Source organism: Pristis pectinata, chromosome 14 (assembly GCF_009764475.1).
Source record: "Pristis pectinata isolate sPriPec2 chromosome 14, sPriPec2.1.pri, whole genome shotgun sequence".
NCBI lineage: Eukaryota > Metazoa > Chordata > Chondrichthyes > Rhinopristiformes > Pristidae > Pristis > Pristis pectinata.
This window is the reverse complement of record NC_067418.1, coordinates 2605498-2625447: the sequence shown is the minus strand read 5'-3', so window position 1 is coordinate 2625447 and position 19950 is coordinate 2605498. Positions and strand designations below refer to the sequence as shown.

The window sequence follows — 19950 nt, the reverse complement described above, 5'->3', positions numbered from 1 at the left end:
CCCCTCATGATCTTATACACCTCTATCAGGTCACCCCTCAATCTCCTATGGTCCAGGGAATAAAATCCCAGACTACACAACCCCTCCTTGTAACTCAGGCCCCCAAGTCCAGGCAATATCCTGGTAAATTTTTTCTGTACTCTTTGTAGCTTAATAAGATTGTTCCTTTAACAGGGTGAGCAAAACTGTATACAATACACAAATTGCAGCCTCACCAACATCATATATAACTGCAGCCTTCTTACTGATATTTCTTAGTGTCAGGTACTGAATTGTTGTGCTTGAGAAAGCAACCCATTTCTGAAATTAAATTGCTTCAAAATCAAATACTTGCAAAAATCAGATCAACAACTTAAATCAAGATAAACCACAGAATATTTTCAGAATTTTAGACATGTTCTTCTTATTTGTGGTTTTTAATGTTTTAAGCAAAGGTTACCTAATTAAGACTGTGAGAAAGTGATCCAAATCATAATATTCCCACCCCCACCACCCTACCCCCAAATTTCCAGGGAGAACGATTTGCAACTTGGTCTCGAGCCAAGGTAATGACCCCATTAAACGGCCAAATGCACAATTTTCTCACACTTGCGTGAGTCATAACAGTATTAAATCCCTGAATAAACGCACACTTCCTCCAGACACACTTTGCCTCAGACCCAGTTTCCATCATGTGACCGTATGAGAAATGGCCAAGGAACACGAGTGACTCCGCCCTCACCTGGATCCACATATCGCTTGCCAGCTCTTACCCCACTGCTCTCCCTCTTCTTATTCTGGCCACCTCCCCTCTACTCCTTCAGCCCACATGAAGGGCATTGACCCAGAGCGTCAACTGGTTATTTACCTGCACACACACCGGGGGGGGGGGGGGGGGGGGGGGGGGTGTGGAGAGAGAGGGGGGTGGAGGGAGAGAGTACTGCATGCAGTTCTGGTCTCCTTACTTGAGGAAAGATATATTGGCTTTGGAGGTGGTGCAGAGGAAGTTCACCAGGTTGATTCCAGAGATGAGGGGGTTAGCCTACGAGGAGAGATACTCACTGAAATTCAGAAGAATGAGAGGGGATCTTGTAGAAACATGAAATTATGAAAGGGATAGAAAAGATAAGAGGCAGGAAGGTTGTTTCCACTGGTAGGTGAGACTAGAACCAGGGGACATAGCCTCAAGGTTCGGGGGAGTAGATTTAGGACGGAGATGAGGAGAAACTGCTTTTCCCAGAGAGTAGTGAATCTATGGAATTCTCTGCCCAAAGAAGCAGTAGAGGCTGCCTCATTAAATATATTAAGACACAGATAGATTCTTGCATAGTAGGGGAATTAAGGGTTACGGGGAAAAGGCAGGGAGGTGGATTTGAGTCCACGGGCAGATCAGCCATGATCTTATTGAATGGGGGAGCAGGCTCGATGGGCCAGATGGCCTCCTCCTCCTCCTGTTTCTTATGTTCTTATGAGTGTGTTTTTGCGCACACTGTACAATGAGGATGTGTAGGGACAGGGAGAGTGGGAGTTGAGTCATTTGTGAGTGTATGCACTTGTACTTTCAATGAAAGGCGAAAATGATCCTAAATGGCTCATGTCTTTGAGAAAATTGCACACTTACCTGCTGACAAATGCCATTTGAGAACAGGCAGAGATTTAATAACAAGCTGCAAACCAACTGCAGAGCAGATGGGTGGAAACATTTACACAGCATGCAAATTTTGGACAGGCTACCAACTACTAAAAAGGTTAACGTTTTAACAAAGTAACCGCCATCTGACGCTGCTAAAAACTGGCTTTAAGAAATGGATTTGAAACTGGCAGGTGAAAAATGATTGGCTCAGTACTCCAATCTGCAGCACACGTCCCACAAGCCTTTGACAAGTAATATGACACAGAACAGATCATGTTTTGATCCAGGAAATGTACAGTGTAAACAGACTCACGAGCTCACTGCCTGGTTAAAGTGAGGCAGGATCTGAGCATTTCAACCACTTTAGTGATCTCAGAATTTGCAACGTTATTTTTGGACCTTTATATTCTTAAATAATTTTTTTTTAAGAAGTTAAACTGGAGGGTTATAATTTCTTTCCTGCCCGGAGACGACAGCAGCGAGAAATCATCTTGGCTCAGACAATCGGGAACAGAATCCATTTGCATTGAGATGCGAGGTAGCAAAGGCCAAAATACACAGGTGTGAGTCATTTACAGGACCGTAGCAGCAGTGCTGGAGGGAGTAATGAAATAAGAAACGAGAGAACCTTGTAATAAAGGTGATGCAATAGGAATCTTATGAAAGGAAGGAAGAACAAAGTTGGTGAAAGGTGTTTGGATCACATACTTTGAGGACAGTTGGAATTGGTTTATTATTGTCACATGTACCGAGTTACAGTGAAAAACTTGTCTTGCATACCGTTCATACAGATCAGTTCATTACACAGTGCATTGAAGTAGTACAAGGTAAACCAATAACAGAATGCAGTTTCCTGTTCAATAACAATATGGAAGGCAACCAGGGAGGATGCCAATATTAATTTAGGATTGTGTAATGAGGTAGGGTTAATTAGTTTTTTTCCACAATGCCTCATAACATACATTATTCAACCTCAATGCAAAATTCCAAGTCCCTTAACCAGCGACTGTGGATGGCACGGTGGCACAGCTGGTAGACATGCTCCCTCGCAGCTGAGTGACCTGGGTTCAACACTGGTGCTGTGTGGAGTTTGCATGTTCTCCCGGTCACCACATGGATTTCCTCTGGGTGCTTTGGCTTCTTCCCAGATCCCAAAATGTGTGGGTCAGTAGATTAACTGGTCAGTGTAAACCTGCCTTTGTGCAAGGTGAGTGTTGGAATCCGAGGTGGAGTTAATGGGAATGTGGGGAAAGCAAAATATGTTAGGACAGGGATGTGTAAATTGGTGGTCAGCACAGAGTTGTTGGGCTGAAGGGCCTGCTTCCATGCTGTATTTCAACAAAACTTAAAAAATCATGTAGATTACATGGGAATGAGGGTTAAGTTGGCCAAAGATCAAATAAAAATAGATCAACACAGGCAAATACTTCAGGTTTTTTTTTTGCCTCAATAGAATGCAGGTTCACTGAGAATTAAGAATATCTCTATCTGCAATTGTGGTTAAGTCGGTTTTATAATCAGAGAGCACAGTTTGTTCTCATAACAAGATAAAAACCAGATGATCTATTGAGGGTCAAATACCGTGCAGGGTATGGGATTACTCGTGCTTTCCTTCAAACTGATACTAAGGGATCTTCTGCATCCACTTGCAAGAAGCAAAAGGGATTAACATCCAATCTTTTGGAAGGCTTTTGGCCCGCTGACCCTTCATCAGTCAAGGCATTGAGTATAAAAGTTGGGAGGTCATGGTGCAGTTGTAAAGGACGTTTGTGAGACCGCACTTGGGGTACTGTGTTCAGTTTTGGTCGACCTGCTATAAGAAATATGTTACTAAACATAGAACAGTACAGCACAATACAGGCCCTTCAGCCCATCATGTTATGCCAACCTTTAAACCTCACCTAAGACTATCTAACCCCTTCCTCCCACATATCCCTCTATTTTAAATTCCTCCATTTGCTTATCTAGTAATCTCTTGAATTTGACCAATGTACCTGCCTCCACCACCACCCCAGGCAGCGCATTCCACGCCCCAACCACTCTCTGGGTGAAAAACCTCCCTCTGATATCTCCCTTGAACTTCCCACCCATTACTTTAAAGCCATGCCCTCTTGTATTGAGCATTGGTGCCCTGGGAAGGAGGCGCTGGCTGTCTACTCTATCTATTCCTCTTAATATTTTGTACACCTCTATCATGTCTCCTCTCGTCCTCCTTCTCTCCAAAGAGTAAAGCCCGAGCTCCCTTAGTCTCTCCTCATAATGCATGCTCTCTAAGCTATTAAGGTGAATGGCCTCAGTACTTTACTGGAAAGAGTGCAGAAAAGATTTGCAAGGATGCTGCCAGAACTGGAGTTATGGGGAGAGGTTGGATGGGCTGGGACTTCATTCCTTGGAGCACAGCAGCCTGAGAGGTGATCTTATGGAGGTGTATAAAATCATGAGGGGCATAGATTGCGGGAAAAAGACTGAATGCATTCACCCTGAGTTAGGGAATCAAGAACTAGAGGACATAGATTTAAGGTGAGAGGGGAGAGATTTAATAGGAACTTGAGGGGCAACTTTTTTTTACAAAAAGGGTGGTATCTATGTGGAATGAGCTGTCAGAAGAAGTGGTTGAGGCAGGTACAATAACAACTTTTAAAAAACAGTTGGACAGGTACATGGACTGGAAGGGTTTAGAAGGTTATGAGACAAACGCTGACAAATGGAACTTGCTTAGATGGGGCATCTTGGTCAGCATGTACCAGTTGGGCCGAAGGGCCTGCTTCCATATCATATGACTATCTGAACTATGACATGCTGATGGTTCAACCCTCCACACCATCGAGGACATCTTCAAGAGGCAGTGCCTCAAGGCGGCGGCATCCATCACTCAGGACCCTCACCACCTGGGACATGCCCTCTTCTCATTATTACCATCAGGGAGGAGGTACAGGAGCCTGAAGACCCACACTCAATGATTCAGAAACAGCTTCTTCCCCTCCACCGTCAGATTTCTGAACGGTCCATAATCCCTTTTACTGCACTATTTATTTTTGTAATTTATAGTAATTTTATGCCTTTGCACTGTACTGCTACCGCAAAACAACACATTTCACATCATACCAGTCAGTGATAATAAACCTGATTCTGAAATAAAGGCAAGTTAAAAGAGATTGGTGTGGAGCTTAAACCATACCATGGTTCATTTGGGCTGACTGGTCTGTTTGTGTCTTGTAATGAAGTGTAGGCAACTACCTCCTTAACTGATAACTCTACAGATGAGTGATTATTTCAGCCAAGGTGTTTTGTCTTTAACTTGGATGCCCAAAGCCTTCGGATGAGTTATCTCTGAAAAGTATAATGCAATGGGATTGTGTTCACGCATGACTTCTAATTATACAGATGGAATGCATGGCTTAAGATAAAGCAATAATTTGACGTATTAAGATATTGAGAGAGAACAGATGGCTGGCAAATGTCAAAGAAATCCATGATAATAGACTCCACATCCTTAGCTTTCTCTGTGCATTTTCACACTGGAGTTCAATATATAAATTCTAACAACTTGCCTTCAAAACACAAGCTTCATCCAGACTGCTGGGATCTGGAATCCCAGGATCTCCATTTCTTGGATAAAAACAGAAAAGGCTGGAAGTACTCACTGGGTTAGGCTGCATTTCGTGGAAGAGAACCAGAGTTAACATTTCATGAAGGTTCTTTGACCTGAAATACTAACTGTTTCTCCTCCACAGATGCTACCTGTTCCGAGCAGTTTCTCATTTTATCCCAGATTGGAATTGGTTTATTATTGTCACTTGTACCAAGTTACAGTGAAAAACTTGTCTTGCACACCAATCGTACAGGTCAATTCATTACGCAGTGCAGTTACATTGAGTTAGTACAGAGTACATTGAGGTAGTACAGGTAAAAACAATAACAGTACAGAGTAAAGTGTCACAGCTACAGAGAAAGTGCAGTGCAATAAGGCGCAAGGTCACAACAAGGTAGATCGTGAGGTCAAAGATTTCCAATATCTGGTCTTTTGATATTCGACCCCCATTTTTTGGGGTCTGTTTTGCAAGTAATGCAAAAGAAAAAAAACAAACTCACGAGGAATTTTGCCACCTGCCCTGTTCTGTGATTGAAGGGAAGACAAGGGAGGTGAGGTAGAGAAAGACGAACAAATGAGTCCACGGATGAACTAAAGATGGGATGGTAACGAGAGAGAAAACAAAAAGGGAAAAGGGCACGGATAGGAAGAAGGCGAGAGAGGGAGGAACATAATGAAACGTCACCAGATGAACGGCGGAAGGCGGTGCGGAAAGGGCAAAAGGTTTCCTTGACAGGTGAGGGGCTCAGCAGGAATCTGACGTTAACCAGGGGCCCCTCAGTTGTAGAAAAAAAAGGCTTCCCAAACAAACTGAGAAACAACCTCTCCCGCTCTCCATCCTTTCTTGTGTCTCATTTCTACTCTCCACCTTCCCTTCTGCTTGTTTTCGTTGAGATTTGGCCTCATTCGTCCCTCTTGCATGCCCAGCTCTCCTCGACCTGAAATCGAAGCTTTACTAACAGTGCTGGACAAACTGTCCCCTCTGTAATGTACGGAGCTGCAACACTTGTACCAAGAAAGAAAAGGCACATTTATAATGCCAATGCGACACAGACAAAAGTGTTCAAAAATAATAATGATCCATCAATAAACAGAACTCAAGATTGAATCACAAATGTCAGGACCACATTGGTATTTGGGATTACTACCAACGCTTGCTGCTTTATGTAATGTTGAGCAGTGACTGCTTTCAGAGGATGGGATTCAGTGTTGGCATACAAGGGAGCTGGGGAGCAAACAACACAATGCGGAGACCAGTGACCATTAGTTTTGTAGAGCACATTCAGATCCCACAAAACAGCTTCAGAATGTCAACCCTTCTGATGCAGGATCAACCACAAACATTAACACTGTTTCCCTCTCCACAGATGCTGCCTGACCTGCTGGGTATTTCCGGGATTTTCTATGTTTACGTCACACCAGTTAGGTACTTGGAGACAAAACACACTGTTAATGTTCTGTCTAATTAAACGCTTGAAATTTCATAAAAGTGAAATTGACAGAAAAACCTGCAGTTTCATATTGGCATATTGGATAAGTACATGGGACTATGATATTGTGGCTATTACAGAGATATGGCTGGCATCAGGGCAGGAATGGATATTGAATATTCCTGGTTTCCAGTGTTTTAAAAGGGATAGGGAGGAGGGGAGGCGATACTGGTCAGGGACAGAAAGGGTGGATATAATGTAGAAGGATGTTCTCTAGAGTCAATGTGGGTGGAAGTTAGGAACAAGAAAGGAGTAGTTAGTCTACTAGGAGTATTCTATAGGCCCCTTGGTAGCAGCAGGGATACTGAGGAACAGATTGGGAGGCAGATTTTGGAAAGATGCAAAAATAACAGGGTTATTATAGTGGGAGACTTCAACTTCCCAAATATTGATTGGCACCTGCTTAGTGCCAAAGGTTTAGATGGGGCAGTTTGTTAAGTGTGTCCAGGACGGATTCTTGTCACAGCAGGCTGACAGGCCGACTAGAGGGAATGCCATAATAGATCTAGTTTTAGGTAATCAACCAGCTGAGGTGACAGATCTATCGGTGGGTGAACATTTTGGGGGACAGTGACCACTGCTCCATAACCTTTAGAATTATCATGGACAGGGATAGGAGCAAAGAGGACGGGAAGATATTTAATTGGAGAAAGGCGAATTATGAGGCTATAAGGTGAGAACTTGAGAGTGTAAATTGGGATGACATTTTTGAAGGGAAATGTACTATGGAGATGTGGTCGATGTTCAGAGATCTCTTGCAGGATGTTAGGGATAAATTTGTCCCGGTGAGGCAGAGGAGGAATGGCAGGGTGAAGGAACCATGGGTGACGAGAGAGGTGGAACAACTGGTTAGGAAGAACGCAGCATACATAAGGTGTAAGCAGCAAGGATCAGACAGGGCTCATGAGGAATAGAGAGTAACAAGGAGGGAACTTAAGAAAGGGCTGAGGAGAGCGAGAAGGGGACATGAAAAGGCTTTGGCGAGTAAGGTTAAGGAAAATCCCAAGGCTTTTTTCTCGTACGTGAAGAGCAGAAGGATGGCTAGAGTAAAGGTAGGTCTGATTAAAGACAAAGGTTTGAAGATGTGCCTGGAAGCTGTGGAAGTGGGTGAGATTCTCAATGAATACTTCTCTTTAGTATTCACCAAGGAGAGGGGTCTTGATGACGCTGAGGACAGTGTTGGTAAGGGTAATGTTCTAGAGTATGTAGATATTAAGAGAGAGGACATGTTGGAGCTGTTAGAAAATATTAGGACAGATAAGTCCCCGGGGCCTGACAGAACATTCCACAGGCTGCTTCGTGAGGCGAGGGAGGAGATTGCTGAACCGTTGGCTAGGATCTTTGAGACCTCGTTGTCCACGGGAATGGTACCGGAGGATTGGAGGGTGGCAAATGTTGTCCCCTTATTCAAGAAAGGTGGTAGGGATCGTCCAGGGAGTTACAGACCAGTGAGCCTTACATCTGTGGTGGGTAAGCTGTTAGAAAGGATTCTAAGAGGTAGGATCTATGAGCATTTAGAGAAACATGGACTGATTAGGGACAGCCAGCATGGCTTTGTGAAGGGAAGATCTTGCCTCAAGCTTAGTAGGGTTCTCTGAGATGGTGACCAGGAAGGTTGATTAGGGTAGTGCAGTAGATGTGGTCTACATGGATTTTAGTAAGGCGTTTGACAAGGTTCCGCATGGTAGGCTTCTTCAGAAGGTCAGAGGCCAACGGATCCAGGGGGGCTTGGCCATGTGGATTCAGAATTGGTTTGCCTGTAGAAAGCAGAGGGTTGTGGTGGAGGGAGTGCATTCAGATTGGAGGGCTGTGACTAGTGGTGTCCCACAGGGATCGGTTCTGGGACCTCTACTTTTTGTGATATTTATTAATGACTTAGATGAGGGGGTAGAAGGGTGGGTTAGCAAGTTTGCAGATGACACAAAGATCGGTGGTGTTGTGGATAGTGTGGAGGGCTGTCGAAGCTTACAGAGGGATATTGATAGGATGCAGAGCTGGGCTGACAAGTGGCAGATGGAGTTCAATCCAGAGAAGTGTGAGGTGGTACACTTTGGAAGGACTAACTCCAAGGCGGAGTACAAGGTTAATGGTAGGATTTTGGGCAGTGTGGAGGAGCAGAGGGATCTGGGGGTTCATATCCACAGATCATTGAAAGTTGCCTCACAGGTGGATAGGGTAGTTAAGAAAGCTTATGGGATGTTAGCTTTCATAAGTCGTGGGATTGAGTTTAAGAGCCGCAAAGTAATGATGCAGCTTTACAAAACTCCTGTTAGACCACACTTAGAGTACTGTGTCCAATTCTGGTCACCTTATTATAGGAAGGATGTGGAAGTGTTGGAAAGGGTGCAGAGGAGATTTACCAGGATGCTGCCTGGATTAGAGAGTATGGATTATGAGGAGAGACTAAGGGAGCTCGGGCTTTACTCACTGGAGAGGAGGAGGATGAGAGGAGACATGATAGAGGTGTACAAAATATTAAGAGTAATAGATAGAGTGGACAGCCAGCGCCTCTTTCCCAGGGCACCAATGCTCAATACAAGAGGGCATGGCTTTAAGGTAATGGGTGGGAAGTTCAAGGGAGATATCAGAGGGAGGTTTTTCACCCAGAGAGTGGTTGGGGCATGGAATGCGCTGCCTGGGGTGGTGGTGGAGGCTGATACGTTGGTCAAGTTCAAGAGATTGTTAGGTAAGCATATAGAGGAATTTAAAATAGAGGGATTTGTGGGAGGAAGGGGTTAGATAGTCTTAGGTGTGGTTAGAAGGTCGGCACAATATGGTGGGCCGAAGGGCCTGTATTGTGCTGTATTTTTCTATGGTTCTAAGGTACCGATTACAGGTCAAAGATTTCCATTTCTCTTGTTCTCAATACCAGAGGGCATGTATTTAAGGTGAGAGGGGGTAGGTTCAGAACAGACTTGAGGGGTACGTTTTTTTTTACTGGGAGAGCGGTGGATGCCTGGAATGCGTTGCCTGATAGGGTGGTGGAGGCAAATTCATTGGGGGCCTTTAAGAGGGGCTTGGATGGGCACATGAATGAAAGGAAAATGGAGGGATATGGGTATTCTGTAGGTAGGAGGGAATAGCTATGTCAGCAGAACATTGTGGGCCAAAGGGCCTGTTCTGTTCTATGTTCTGTGATCTCAACACAAGAGAAACACAGCAGCTGACATGCACATAGAATCAGAGGCATAGAGTTCTACAGCATCAAAACAGGCCCTTCGGCCCAACCAGACCATGCCACCCAAGGTGCCACCTAAGCTAGTCCCATTTGCCCACATTTGGCCCATATCCCTCTAAACCCTTCCTATCCACGTACCTGTCCAAGTGTCTTTCAAATGCAGTTAATGTACCTGCCTCAACCACTTCCTCTAGCAGCTCGTTCCATATACGGACCACCTTCGGCACGATAAAGTTGCCCCTCAGGTTCCTATTAAATCTCTCCCCTCTCATCTTAAACCTATGCCCTCTAGTTCTCAATTCCCCAACCCTGAGAAAAAGACTGTGTGCACTCACCCTATCTGTACCCTTCATGGCTTTATTCACCAAGGATCCTAGGTGATCTTGTAAATTTGATTTCTTTTCTTGTAGCCAAATCTGTTCATAGTTCTCATAACGCCCTGAAGTTACAGAATATGCTAACAGTTTACCCAGGAAATATCAAAAGGATTTTTGGTCAAAATGTTGTCTGTGTTTACTTTGCAGTAAGATGTTTGCTATCGGGGACCTGGAGTCAATCCCCTGGGTTCCAATGAAGTCCTAGCCTGCTCATCTTCTAGAACCCAGACCCTGGAGTTCTGGCAACATCCTCACAAATCTTTTCTGAACATAGCAAGATCCCACAAACTACAATGATATTGGGGCAGAAATGTTTCTTCTGTTGTCAACATTAACAATTCTTTCCCCTCCCCACAGATGCTGCTCAACCTGCTGCGTTCCTCCAGCAGTTTGCTTGTTCCAAATTGCAGAATCTGCAGACTTTTGTCTCTCCAATTTTCTTTCTATTATTGACTGAAGGACACTGAGTGGAAGGCAACAGTGTTCATCGATATAATGTTTAAATATAGCAAAAGCTGGATGACAGGGACATTGTCAAACAAAAATTGATGTACTATCACACAAGGAATTATCAGGTAACCAAAAGCACGGTCAAAGAGGCAGGTTTTACAGGAAGTCTCAACGAATAGAAAACATAGAACAGTGCAGCACGTCAAATTAAAGGAAATCTCTTCTGCCTGTACACCACCCATACCCCTCCACATTCAGACACAAGTCCTGATGAAGGGTCTCAGCCCAAACGTCGACTCTTCATTTCCCTCCATAGATGCTGCCTGACCTGCTGAGTTCCTCCAGCAGTTTTTCTGTGTCCCTCCATGTCCATGTGTCTATCTAACAGCCTCTTAAACACCACTATCGTATCTGCTTCCACGTTTAAAAATACTCTAGCTTGAGTCAGACTGTTGTGGGTTCAGCCCCTCTGCAAAGACTCGAGGATAAAAAGGAGTAAGGGAGGGAGGTTTAGGGAGGAAATTTGGGAATTTAGGATCTTAATAACAGAAAGTACTGCTACCAGCAGAGGACTGAGTGAGGGGTACAAGACCAAAGTTAGTCGAAGGTGGTTTTCAGAGGATTGTAGGACCAAAGCACCTTATAGACACAGGGAAGGAGGGAGCCCTGGGATGAATTAAAAACAAGTATGAACATTATAAAATTAAGGGAGCACACAACTAGGCGTCAATGTTGCTAAGAAAGCAAAGAGTGGTGGGTGAATGGGGCCCCAGTGCGCTACAGCTTCAAGGAAAATCCCCGATAGCAAACATCTTACTGCAAAGTAAACACAGACAACATTTTGACCAAAAATCCTTTTGATATTTCCTGGGTAAACTGTTAGCATATTCCGTAACTTCAGGGCGTTATGGGAACTATGAACAGATTTGGCTACAAGAAATCAAATTTACAAGATCACCTAGGGTCCTTGGGAAGAGCGGAGTTAAGAATATTTATACAGTAATTTAAAAAAGCAAATAATTTGAACACACCACACCAGGAAATAGAAAACAACTTGGCTTTGACTGCTTGAACTCTTATCTAATGTGAGCAGCAATGGGTATTCCCACTACAGCTTGTAGGGTGAAGCACCTTCACAGAGAAAAATTTAGCCAGCATCAATCCAAAATGGCTTTCATTCCTACAGCACCCGTCACTTCCCTTCCAGATATCTCAAATTGCTGTACAGCGAACGAACAAGTTTGAAATGTAGTCTCTTGTTGTATAGGAAGAGGAACTATCGACTTGTACACAAGCTCCCGCATACAGCAATCAGATAATGAACGGATCCTTTTGCAGAGGGTTAATTGAAGGATAAATAAGAATCAGGTTTATGATCACTTGTGAAATTTGTTGTTTTGCAGCAGCAGCAGTACAGTGCAAGACATATAGTAATTTTTGTGTCTTTGTTACAAAAATAATAGTGCAAAAGAGGAATAACAAGGTAGTTTTCATGGACCGTTCAGAAATCTGATGGCAGAGGGGAAGAAGCTGTTCCTGAATCGTTGAGTGTGGGTCTTCAGGCTCCTGTACCTCCTCCCCGATGGTAGTAACGAGAAGAGGGCATGTCCCGGGTGGTGAGGGTCCTTAATGATGGAAACAGAGATGAAGAAACCAATGAAGAAAAATTAAGAACATGATCCTCACCACCCAGGACATGCCCCCTCTCCTCGTTACTACCATCGAGGAGGTACAGGAGCCTGAAGACCCGCACTCAACGATTCAGGAACAGCTTCTTCCCCTCCACCATCAGATCTCTGAATGGTCCATGAACCCATGAACACTACCTCGTTATTCCTCTTTTTTTGCACTATTTATTTTTTATAATTTATAGTAATTGTGTGTCTTGGCACTGTACTGCTGCCGCAAAACAACACATCTCACATCATACAAGTCAGTGAGAATAAATCTAATAAAGGTAAAGAACACAATGTTGATAAAATAGGAACATAAAATAAAAGCAGGGGCAGGACATTCAGCCCCTCAATCCTGCCCTGCCATTTAACATCATCATGGCTGATCTACCTCAATGTCTTCCCGCCCCATTCCCATGTAACAATTCCTCTAATATCCAGAAATCCACTCTCTTTTCAAATGCAATCAATAAGTCTCTACAACCATCCATGGTAGAGAACTCCGACGGTTAACCACATTGCCTCATTTTGGCCAATAAACGGTCAACCTCTCAAAAAAAATGTGACCCCATTCTTTTTTCTGTCCACAGCCAGGGAAAATACCATCCTTGTGCCTACCCTATTGGGACATATTGTACATGCCAATAAGGTTACCTCTCATTCTTCGAAACTCTTGAGAATAGAGGCCTAATCCACTGATATCCCTCCTCATATAATAGACCCACAGTCCCAGGAACCAGTCTGGTGAATCTTTGCTGCACTCCATATGTGGCAAGGTATATTTTAAGGCACAGAGGCCAAAATTGTACACAATATTCCAAGTGCGGTCTCACCAAGGCCCTGTGTAATTATAGAAAGGCATCTTTCCTATTGCAAGGAGATTTGAGTACAAGAAAGGCCAATGCATCATTTCTCTTCCCAATGCCCACTGCAGCTGCAGATTAGCTTTCAGTGACTTATGGACATGGACATCAGGGTCCCTTTGAAACTTAGAGTATTGTGTTCAGTTCTGTCACCTCATTATAGGAAGGATGTGGAAGCTTTAGAGAGGGTGCAGAGGAGATTTACCAGGATGCTGCCTGGATTAGAGAACACGTTTTATGAGGAAAGATTGAGCCAGATAGGGCTTTTCTCTTTCGAGTGACGCAGGATGAGAGACGACTTGATAAAGGTGTATCAGATTATGAGGGGCATAGATAGAGTGGACAGCCAGCACCTTTTCCCCAGGACGGCCATAACCAAACCAGAGGACATCTGTTTAAGGTGAGTGGAGGTAGGTTTAGGGGAGATGTCAGAGGTAGGTTTCCTTTCTCTCACCTTAAAAATGTGCCCCCTTGTTTTTGATACCCCCACCATGGGGAGAAGATTTTGACCACCTACTCCTCTCAATCTTTTGTTTCCATTAAATCATCCCTCAGCCTCCTTCACTTCAGGGAAAACAAGCCCAGCCTATCCAATCTCTTCCCATAACTAAAGCCCTCCAATCCAAGCAACATCCTGGTGACTCTCCTCTGCACTCTCTCCAGTGCAACTACATTCTTTCTATTGTGTGACTAACCAGTGTTTTGTAAAGTTGCAACATAATGTCCTGACTCTCATATTCTACACCCTGACCTATTGAAGCAAGCATGCCTTGTGTCATTAACATTCACACTCCCATGTAGTTCTGGATCAGCAAACTTGGCTCCTTCTGCCAAATTGTCAATATTCATTGTGTTAGTTGGAGCTTAGCAGCAAGTCCTGCAGTACACCACTGGTCCAAGCCCAACGTGAAGTAGGCCCATTTATTTCTACTGTTTTCTATTTGTCAGTCTTCATTCACTTATTACCCAATTCCACGTGCTCTAACCTTGTCCACCAGCTGGCTCCGTGAACACAAGAAAATGGAAGGAGCAAGACACCAGGCCCATTAAACCTGCCCCAGCATTCAACATGATCATGGCTGATCTACGCTGGCCTCAACTCCTCTTCTGTGCCGGTTCCCCACAGCCCCCAATTCCTCAATCTTTCAAATATTGACCTCCACAAATCCTATCTTCCAGTCTCCACCACCCTCTGGGACAGAGAATTCCAGAGATTCACTACCCTCAGGAGAAGCTTCCACACCTCATTGAAAGCCTTTCAAAAATCCAATAAACCATTTCCCCTCATCTATTAACCACACCTTTCTCCTGTTCTCACACTGTGTCCCACCCTCCTTATCAATTTCTTGGTCCAACTTTGCCAAATTCCAAAATGCTCCTATCCTTAGGCAGACTGTTTTCGTTGGAAACTTCACAAACCTTGCCTCTTGATTTAATTTTAATTTCTTCTTTCCACCATGGATGAATTACTTTTTCCGTTAAGCTTTGTGTGTCTTAAAGTCATATTTTTCTTTTAAAACAAATGTTAACGGCTGTCTGTCCACCACGTTAGCTTCTAAGGTGTTTCCCCAATCAAGCATGGCCAACTCTCTTCCCATTCCTTCATAATTACCTTTGCTTAGTTTTAAGACTCTAGTTTTGGATTGAATTACAAATGATGTAGTTCAATATAATTTCCACCATATTATGGTCACTCTTCCCCAATGGCCCCTTGACAACAAGATTATCAATTATTCCCTTCTCACTGCAGAAGACAAGATCCAAAATACCATTTTCCATATTGTTCCTCAACACACCGATCTAGAAATGCACCCTGCATGCATCCAAACACTTCACCTTCCACCTGTTACTACAACTTTGAGTTGTCCAGTCTATATGCAAGTTTGCCTCCCATGATCATGTTACACACACCTCTAATTCCCTGACATATGCCATGCCATATATTACCTAATGGCCTATAAATAGCTCCTACCAATGTCCTCAAGAAGGGTCCTGACCCAAAACATTGACCGCCTGCTTTTCTCCACGGATGCTGCCTGGCCTGATGAGTTCCTCCAGCATCACAGTGTTTTTCAGATTCCAGCATCTGCGGTCCTTTGTTTCTCCTACCAACGTCTTCTACATTTGCTATTTCTTAGCTCATTGATGCTAGAGAGGGACAAGAGACTGCAGATGCTAGAATCTGGAGCAACACACAATCTGCTAGAGACTCGACCCACTGAGTTCCTCCAGCAGATTGTTACTCATCATTGAGTTTAGTTCTACATCTTGGGTCCTTGGGATTTATGAATTTTCAGGCTCATTATCTTCTTGAACAGAATTTCCTTATTAATACTAATTTCTTTTACTCCCTCATACTGTACCCTTGGTTGTGCCGTATTTCTGGCAAGATTCTTGTACCCTCTGTGCAGACAGGCACAAACGATTTGTTTAATCCTTCCACTATTTCCTTCTGCTCCATTACAAGTTGTCCTGCCTCTGTCTGAAAGGAACCTACATTTCCCTGCGCTAGTCCTCCCCTTTCTACATTTCTATTAAAGCTCTTACGGTCTGATTTTTCTTCACCAGTTTATACCCGTATACCATTTTCTCTTCATCAATTTCTTGGTCATCCTTTGCCAGATTTTGCCAGAATGGCAGGCACAGTAGCATAGTGGTTAGCATAACGCTTTACAGCGCCAGTGACCCGGTTTCAATTCCGGCCACTGTCTGTAAGGAGTTTGTACGTTCTCCCCGTGTCTGCGCGGGTTTCCTCCCACATTCCAAAGGTGTACAGGTTAGGAAGTTGTGGGCGTGCTATGTTGGCGCCAGAAGCGTGGCGACACTTGCGGGCTGCCCCCCAAATCACTACGCAAAAATGTATTTCACTGTGTGTTTCGATGTACATGTGACTAATAAAGAAATCTTATCTTAGATTTTAAATCCGTCCTAAGCCTTAAGCTTAATTTTTTTTTCCTGGCAAGTTTATAAGGCTTTTTCTTTTATCTTTAAATGCTCCTGTTGTCCTTGGTTGGACCAATTTCCCTGTTTTGTTTTGGGTCTTAAAGAAATGTATATTTGTAACAAATCATGTATTCTCTCTTTAAGTGCTTGCCAATTTAATATAGTTTCATAACCTGCCCAAGCCAACCCGCCTCTCACACATTCAAATATTTGTTTAGATTGGAAACCCTGGTTTCAAACTGAATTACATCACTTTCAAACTTGACATAAAATTCTATCATATTATGGGCATCCTTTTACAAGATTATAAAGTAACTGCAAGACATTGCTGTCCACAAACACATCTCCCACCGCACTCTCACTCAGTGAAATGCCATCAGTGTGAAGCATTGAGGACACCTCCACATGCAGTAAGATACAGCCATTCAGCCCATCGTGCCTGTGAGAGCTCTGCTTGCCTTCCCTCTTCACCCAAAGCCCTGCAAAAATGTCTTCCTTTTGTGATATTCATCCAAATCTCTTTTGGAAGCAAGTGTTGAATCTTCTCCAGACTGAACATTCTGGACCATAACTTGCTGCATGAGTGATAACGTCAGAGCATTGCGTGAAATATCTGCTCATCATTGACCCTCCTGCCAAAGGGAACACTTATCCCTCAGTTACTAAATGCAGAACTGTAAATGATTAGCCCAATACAGTGCATTAAAATTTGCCCTTCCTTTATTGGGACTTGTGTGACTAAATTAATTTCCTAGATGGAATATCATCCCTAGGTTAAAAATCTTAGGACCTAAATTCTAAACCTTTTGTGCAAAAAGTGTCAGGGTACCAAACCCAGCAGATCCACAACATGCAATTCTTCCCCTACCACCACCCCCCCCCCACCCCAAACCCCATCTGGCCTCGTATTCTCCTCACACCAGCTGCAAGACTTGCTTTGTGAGCACAATACTTGTTTTTTTTTAATAAATGCAATTTGCTCAGAATGACAGCTGCACAGCAGCAAACTGCCACTATTCGGATTTGCAAAGCACCACATGTGAAAGAAAAGTCTTCTCCTGGTTTCCATTACTTCATCGGGAAGCTATGCAGAGAGGCGTTTGGTTTTAGGGTGGGGGGGGTGTAAAAAGAGGAGAGGATGAAAGAGACAAGGGAGAAACAGAGACAGAAGCTCAGCTGGCAGCTGCTGTGGTACCATCTGCTCCCAGTGACGTCTCTCTTATGCTGCTCTCCCGGTGACTCACCATACATTTTGCCTTCGTCTGAGAGAATGATCTTCCTTCTCCCGCATGGTGGGTAGATGGCCAGTGCCTCCTGGAAACTCTGCTCGATGTCGGGGCTCCACACCCCTTCCGCGTCGTTGTCCATCGGCTTATCGGCAGAGTCGGTCATCCTGTCCAGGTCTTCGGCAGGACTCTCGCTGCCGCTCCAATTGTTGGAATCTATGGCGATACTGGATCTCCCCAAGCCTTAGGCCTGGAGCCCAACAAAGAGAAAATCTGGGGAGACATCAAAAAGGAAATTATATTTTTAACATAAGGAAGATTTTTTGCATTTGGCTCCTAAATAAATCTGCACAAAATACCAAACAATTCAAGCATCCTGAAGTGTACATGGAACGAACTGCCAGAGAAAGTAGTCACAGAGCGATACAGCAGGGAATGGCCCTTCGGCCCAACTAGTCCATGCCAACCAAGACTCCCATCCAAGCTAGTCCCACTTGCCAGCATCTGGCCCATAGCCTTCGAAACCTTTCCTGTCCACGTACCTGTCATGTTGTCAATGTACCTGCCACAATCACTTCCTCTGGCAGCTCATTCCATATACTGACCACCCTCTGGGTGAAAATGCTCCCCCTCAAGTTCCTATTAAATCTCTCCCCTTTCACATAGAACACTACAGCACAGTACAGGCCCTTCGGCCCACAATGTTTTGACAACATTTGTTCCTGCTCTAAGATCTATCTAACTCTTCCCTCCCACATAGCCCCCTATTTTTCTATTATTCATGTGGCTACCTAAGAGTCACTTAAATGTCCCTAATGTATCTGCCCCCACAACCTCTGCAGACAGTGCATTCCACACACCCACCACCTTCTGTGTAAAAAACTTACCCCTGACATCCCCCTTAAACCTTCCTCCAATCACCTTAAAAATTATGTCCCCTCATGTTAGCCATTGTCGCCCTGGGAAAAAGTCTCTGACTGTCCACTCGATCTATGCCTCTTATCATCAACTCACCTCTCATCACCTCTCCAATCACCTTAAACCTATGCCCTTTAGTTCTTGATTCTCCAACCCTGGGAAACAGACCGTGTGCATTCAACCACATCTATGCCCCTCACGATTTTATACGCCTCTATAAGATTACGCTGAGATCACAGTGATACAAGATCAAGGACAAAGATGTAATTGGAACTAGAGGAGCAACACTCCCCCCCACACAAAGGGTGGTATGTATGTGGAACGAGCTGCCAGAGGAAGTGGTCGAGGCAGGTACAATAACAGCTTTTAAAAGACATTTGGACAGGTACATGGATTGGAAAGGTTTAGGTTTTTGGCCAAATGCTGGCAAATTGGACTAGCTTGGATGGGGCGTCTTGGACCAGTTGGGCTGAAGGGCCTGACCATGCATTCTCCCACGCTCCAATGATGAAAGTCTCAGCCTGCTCAACCTCTCTCCATCGCTCAGTCCCTCAAGTCCCAGCACCATCCTCAAATCTCCCCTGCACTTTTTCCAACTTAATGGCATCTTTCCTATAGCAGACTGAACAAAACTGAACACAATATTCCAAATGCAGCCTCACCATTAGTTGAGCCAGGTACAATAGTAACCTTTAAAAGATGCTTGGTTAGGCACACGGATAGGAAAGATTTATAGGGATATGGGCCAAACGCAGGCACATGAGACTAGCTCAGGTGGGCACCATGGTCGGCATAGTTGAGTTGTTTCCGTGCAGTATGACTTATGACACCTCTCCAAATTCTCCCTTGCTCTCTATTATTGCACAGCATTTACAGTACAGAAGCCATTCAGCCCAGATTCCCCAATTTGATGTGTATACACCACAAGAACACTCCTCCAAAGATAACGTCTTCCTCTTCAACTGCTCTTCCTCTCTCCCTTCCTCAGTTCCATTTAAACCTGTCTCCACTCTTCACCTCGACCCCTCCTTGTAGGAATTCCACATCCTCAACGCTCTCTGGGGGGAGAAGGCACTTCTCCCATCCCACCTCAGCTCTGGTTTCCTCACATCTCCTCCATGTCTACCCGATCAAAATTTTAGAATTTTATCAGCAGCCTTTGAGAAAGAAATCCCATTGCGTTGGAATTGGGAGTGTTGCTATCACATGTACCGAGGTACAGTGAAAAACTTCATTTTGCATGCCATCCATATAGATCATTTCATCACATCAGTGCATTGAGGTAGCACAAGAGAAAACAATAACAGAATGCAGAATAAAGTGTTACAGTTAGAGTGAAAGTGCAGTGCAGGCAGACAAGGTGCAAAGTCATAAACTAGGTAGATTGTGAGGTCTAGAGCCCATCTTATCGTACTAGGTATCGTACACCAAGCTGTCCTCGAGCCTGGTGGTACATGCTTTCAGGCTTTTGTATCTTCTGCCTGATGGGAGGGGGGAGAAGAGAGAATGTCCGGGGTGGGTGGGGTCTGTGATTATGTTAGCTACTTTACCGAGGCAGCGAGAACTGTAGGCAAGAGTCCATGGAGGAGAGACTGGTTTTCGTGATGTGCGTTCCACTTTGCTGTTAA

At 44.2% G+C, this 19950-nt stretch overlaps 1 protein-coding gene across 9 annotated transcripts in view; it reads right to left on the bottom strand.

Annotated features, from left to right (window-relative positions):
• Nucleotides 1–19950, bottom strand: part of LOC127577647 (transcriptional enhancer factor TEF-1) — a 264344-nt gene that overhangs the window by 156141 nt on the left and 88253 nt on the right. For all 9 annotated transcript variants that reach the window (XM_052029006.1, XM_052029013.1, XM_052029014.1 and 6 more), the window contains one exon: nucleotides 17423–17677. In XM_052029006.1, coding sequence (XP_051884966.1) covers nucleotides 17423–17570 — 148 coding nt within the window. In that variant the 5' untranslated portion in view covers nucleotides 17571–17677. The remainder of the gene's footprint in view (nucleotides 1–17422; nucleotides 17678–19950) is intronic.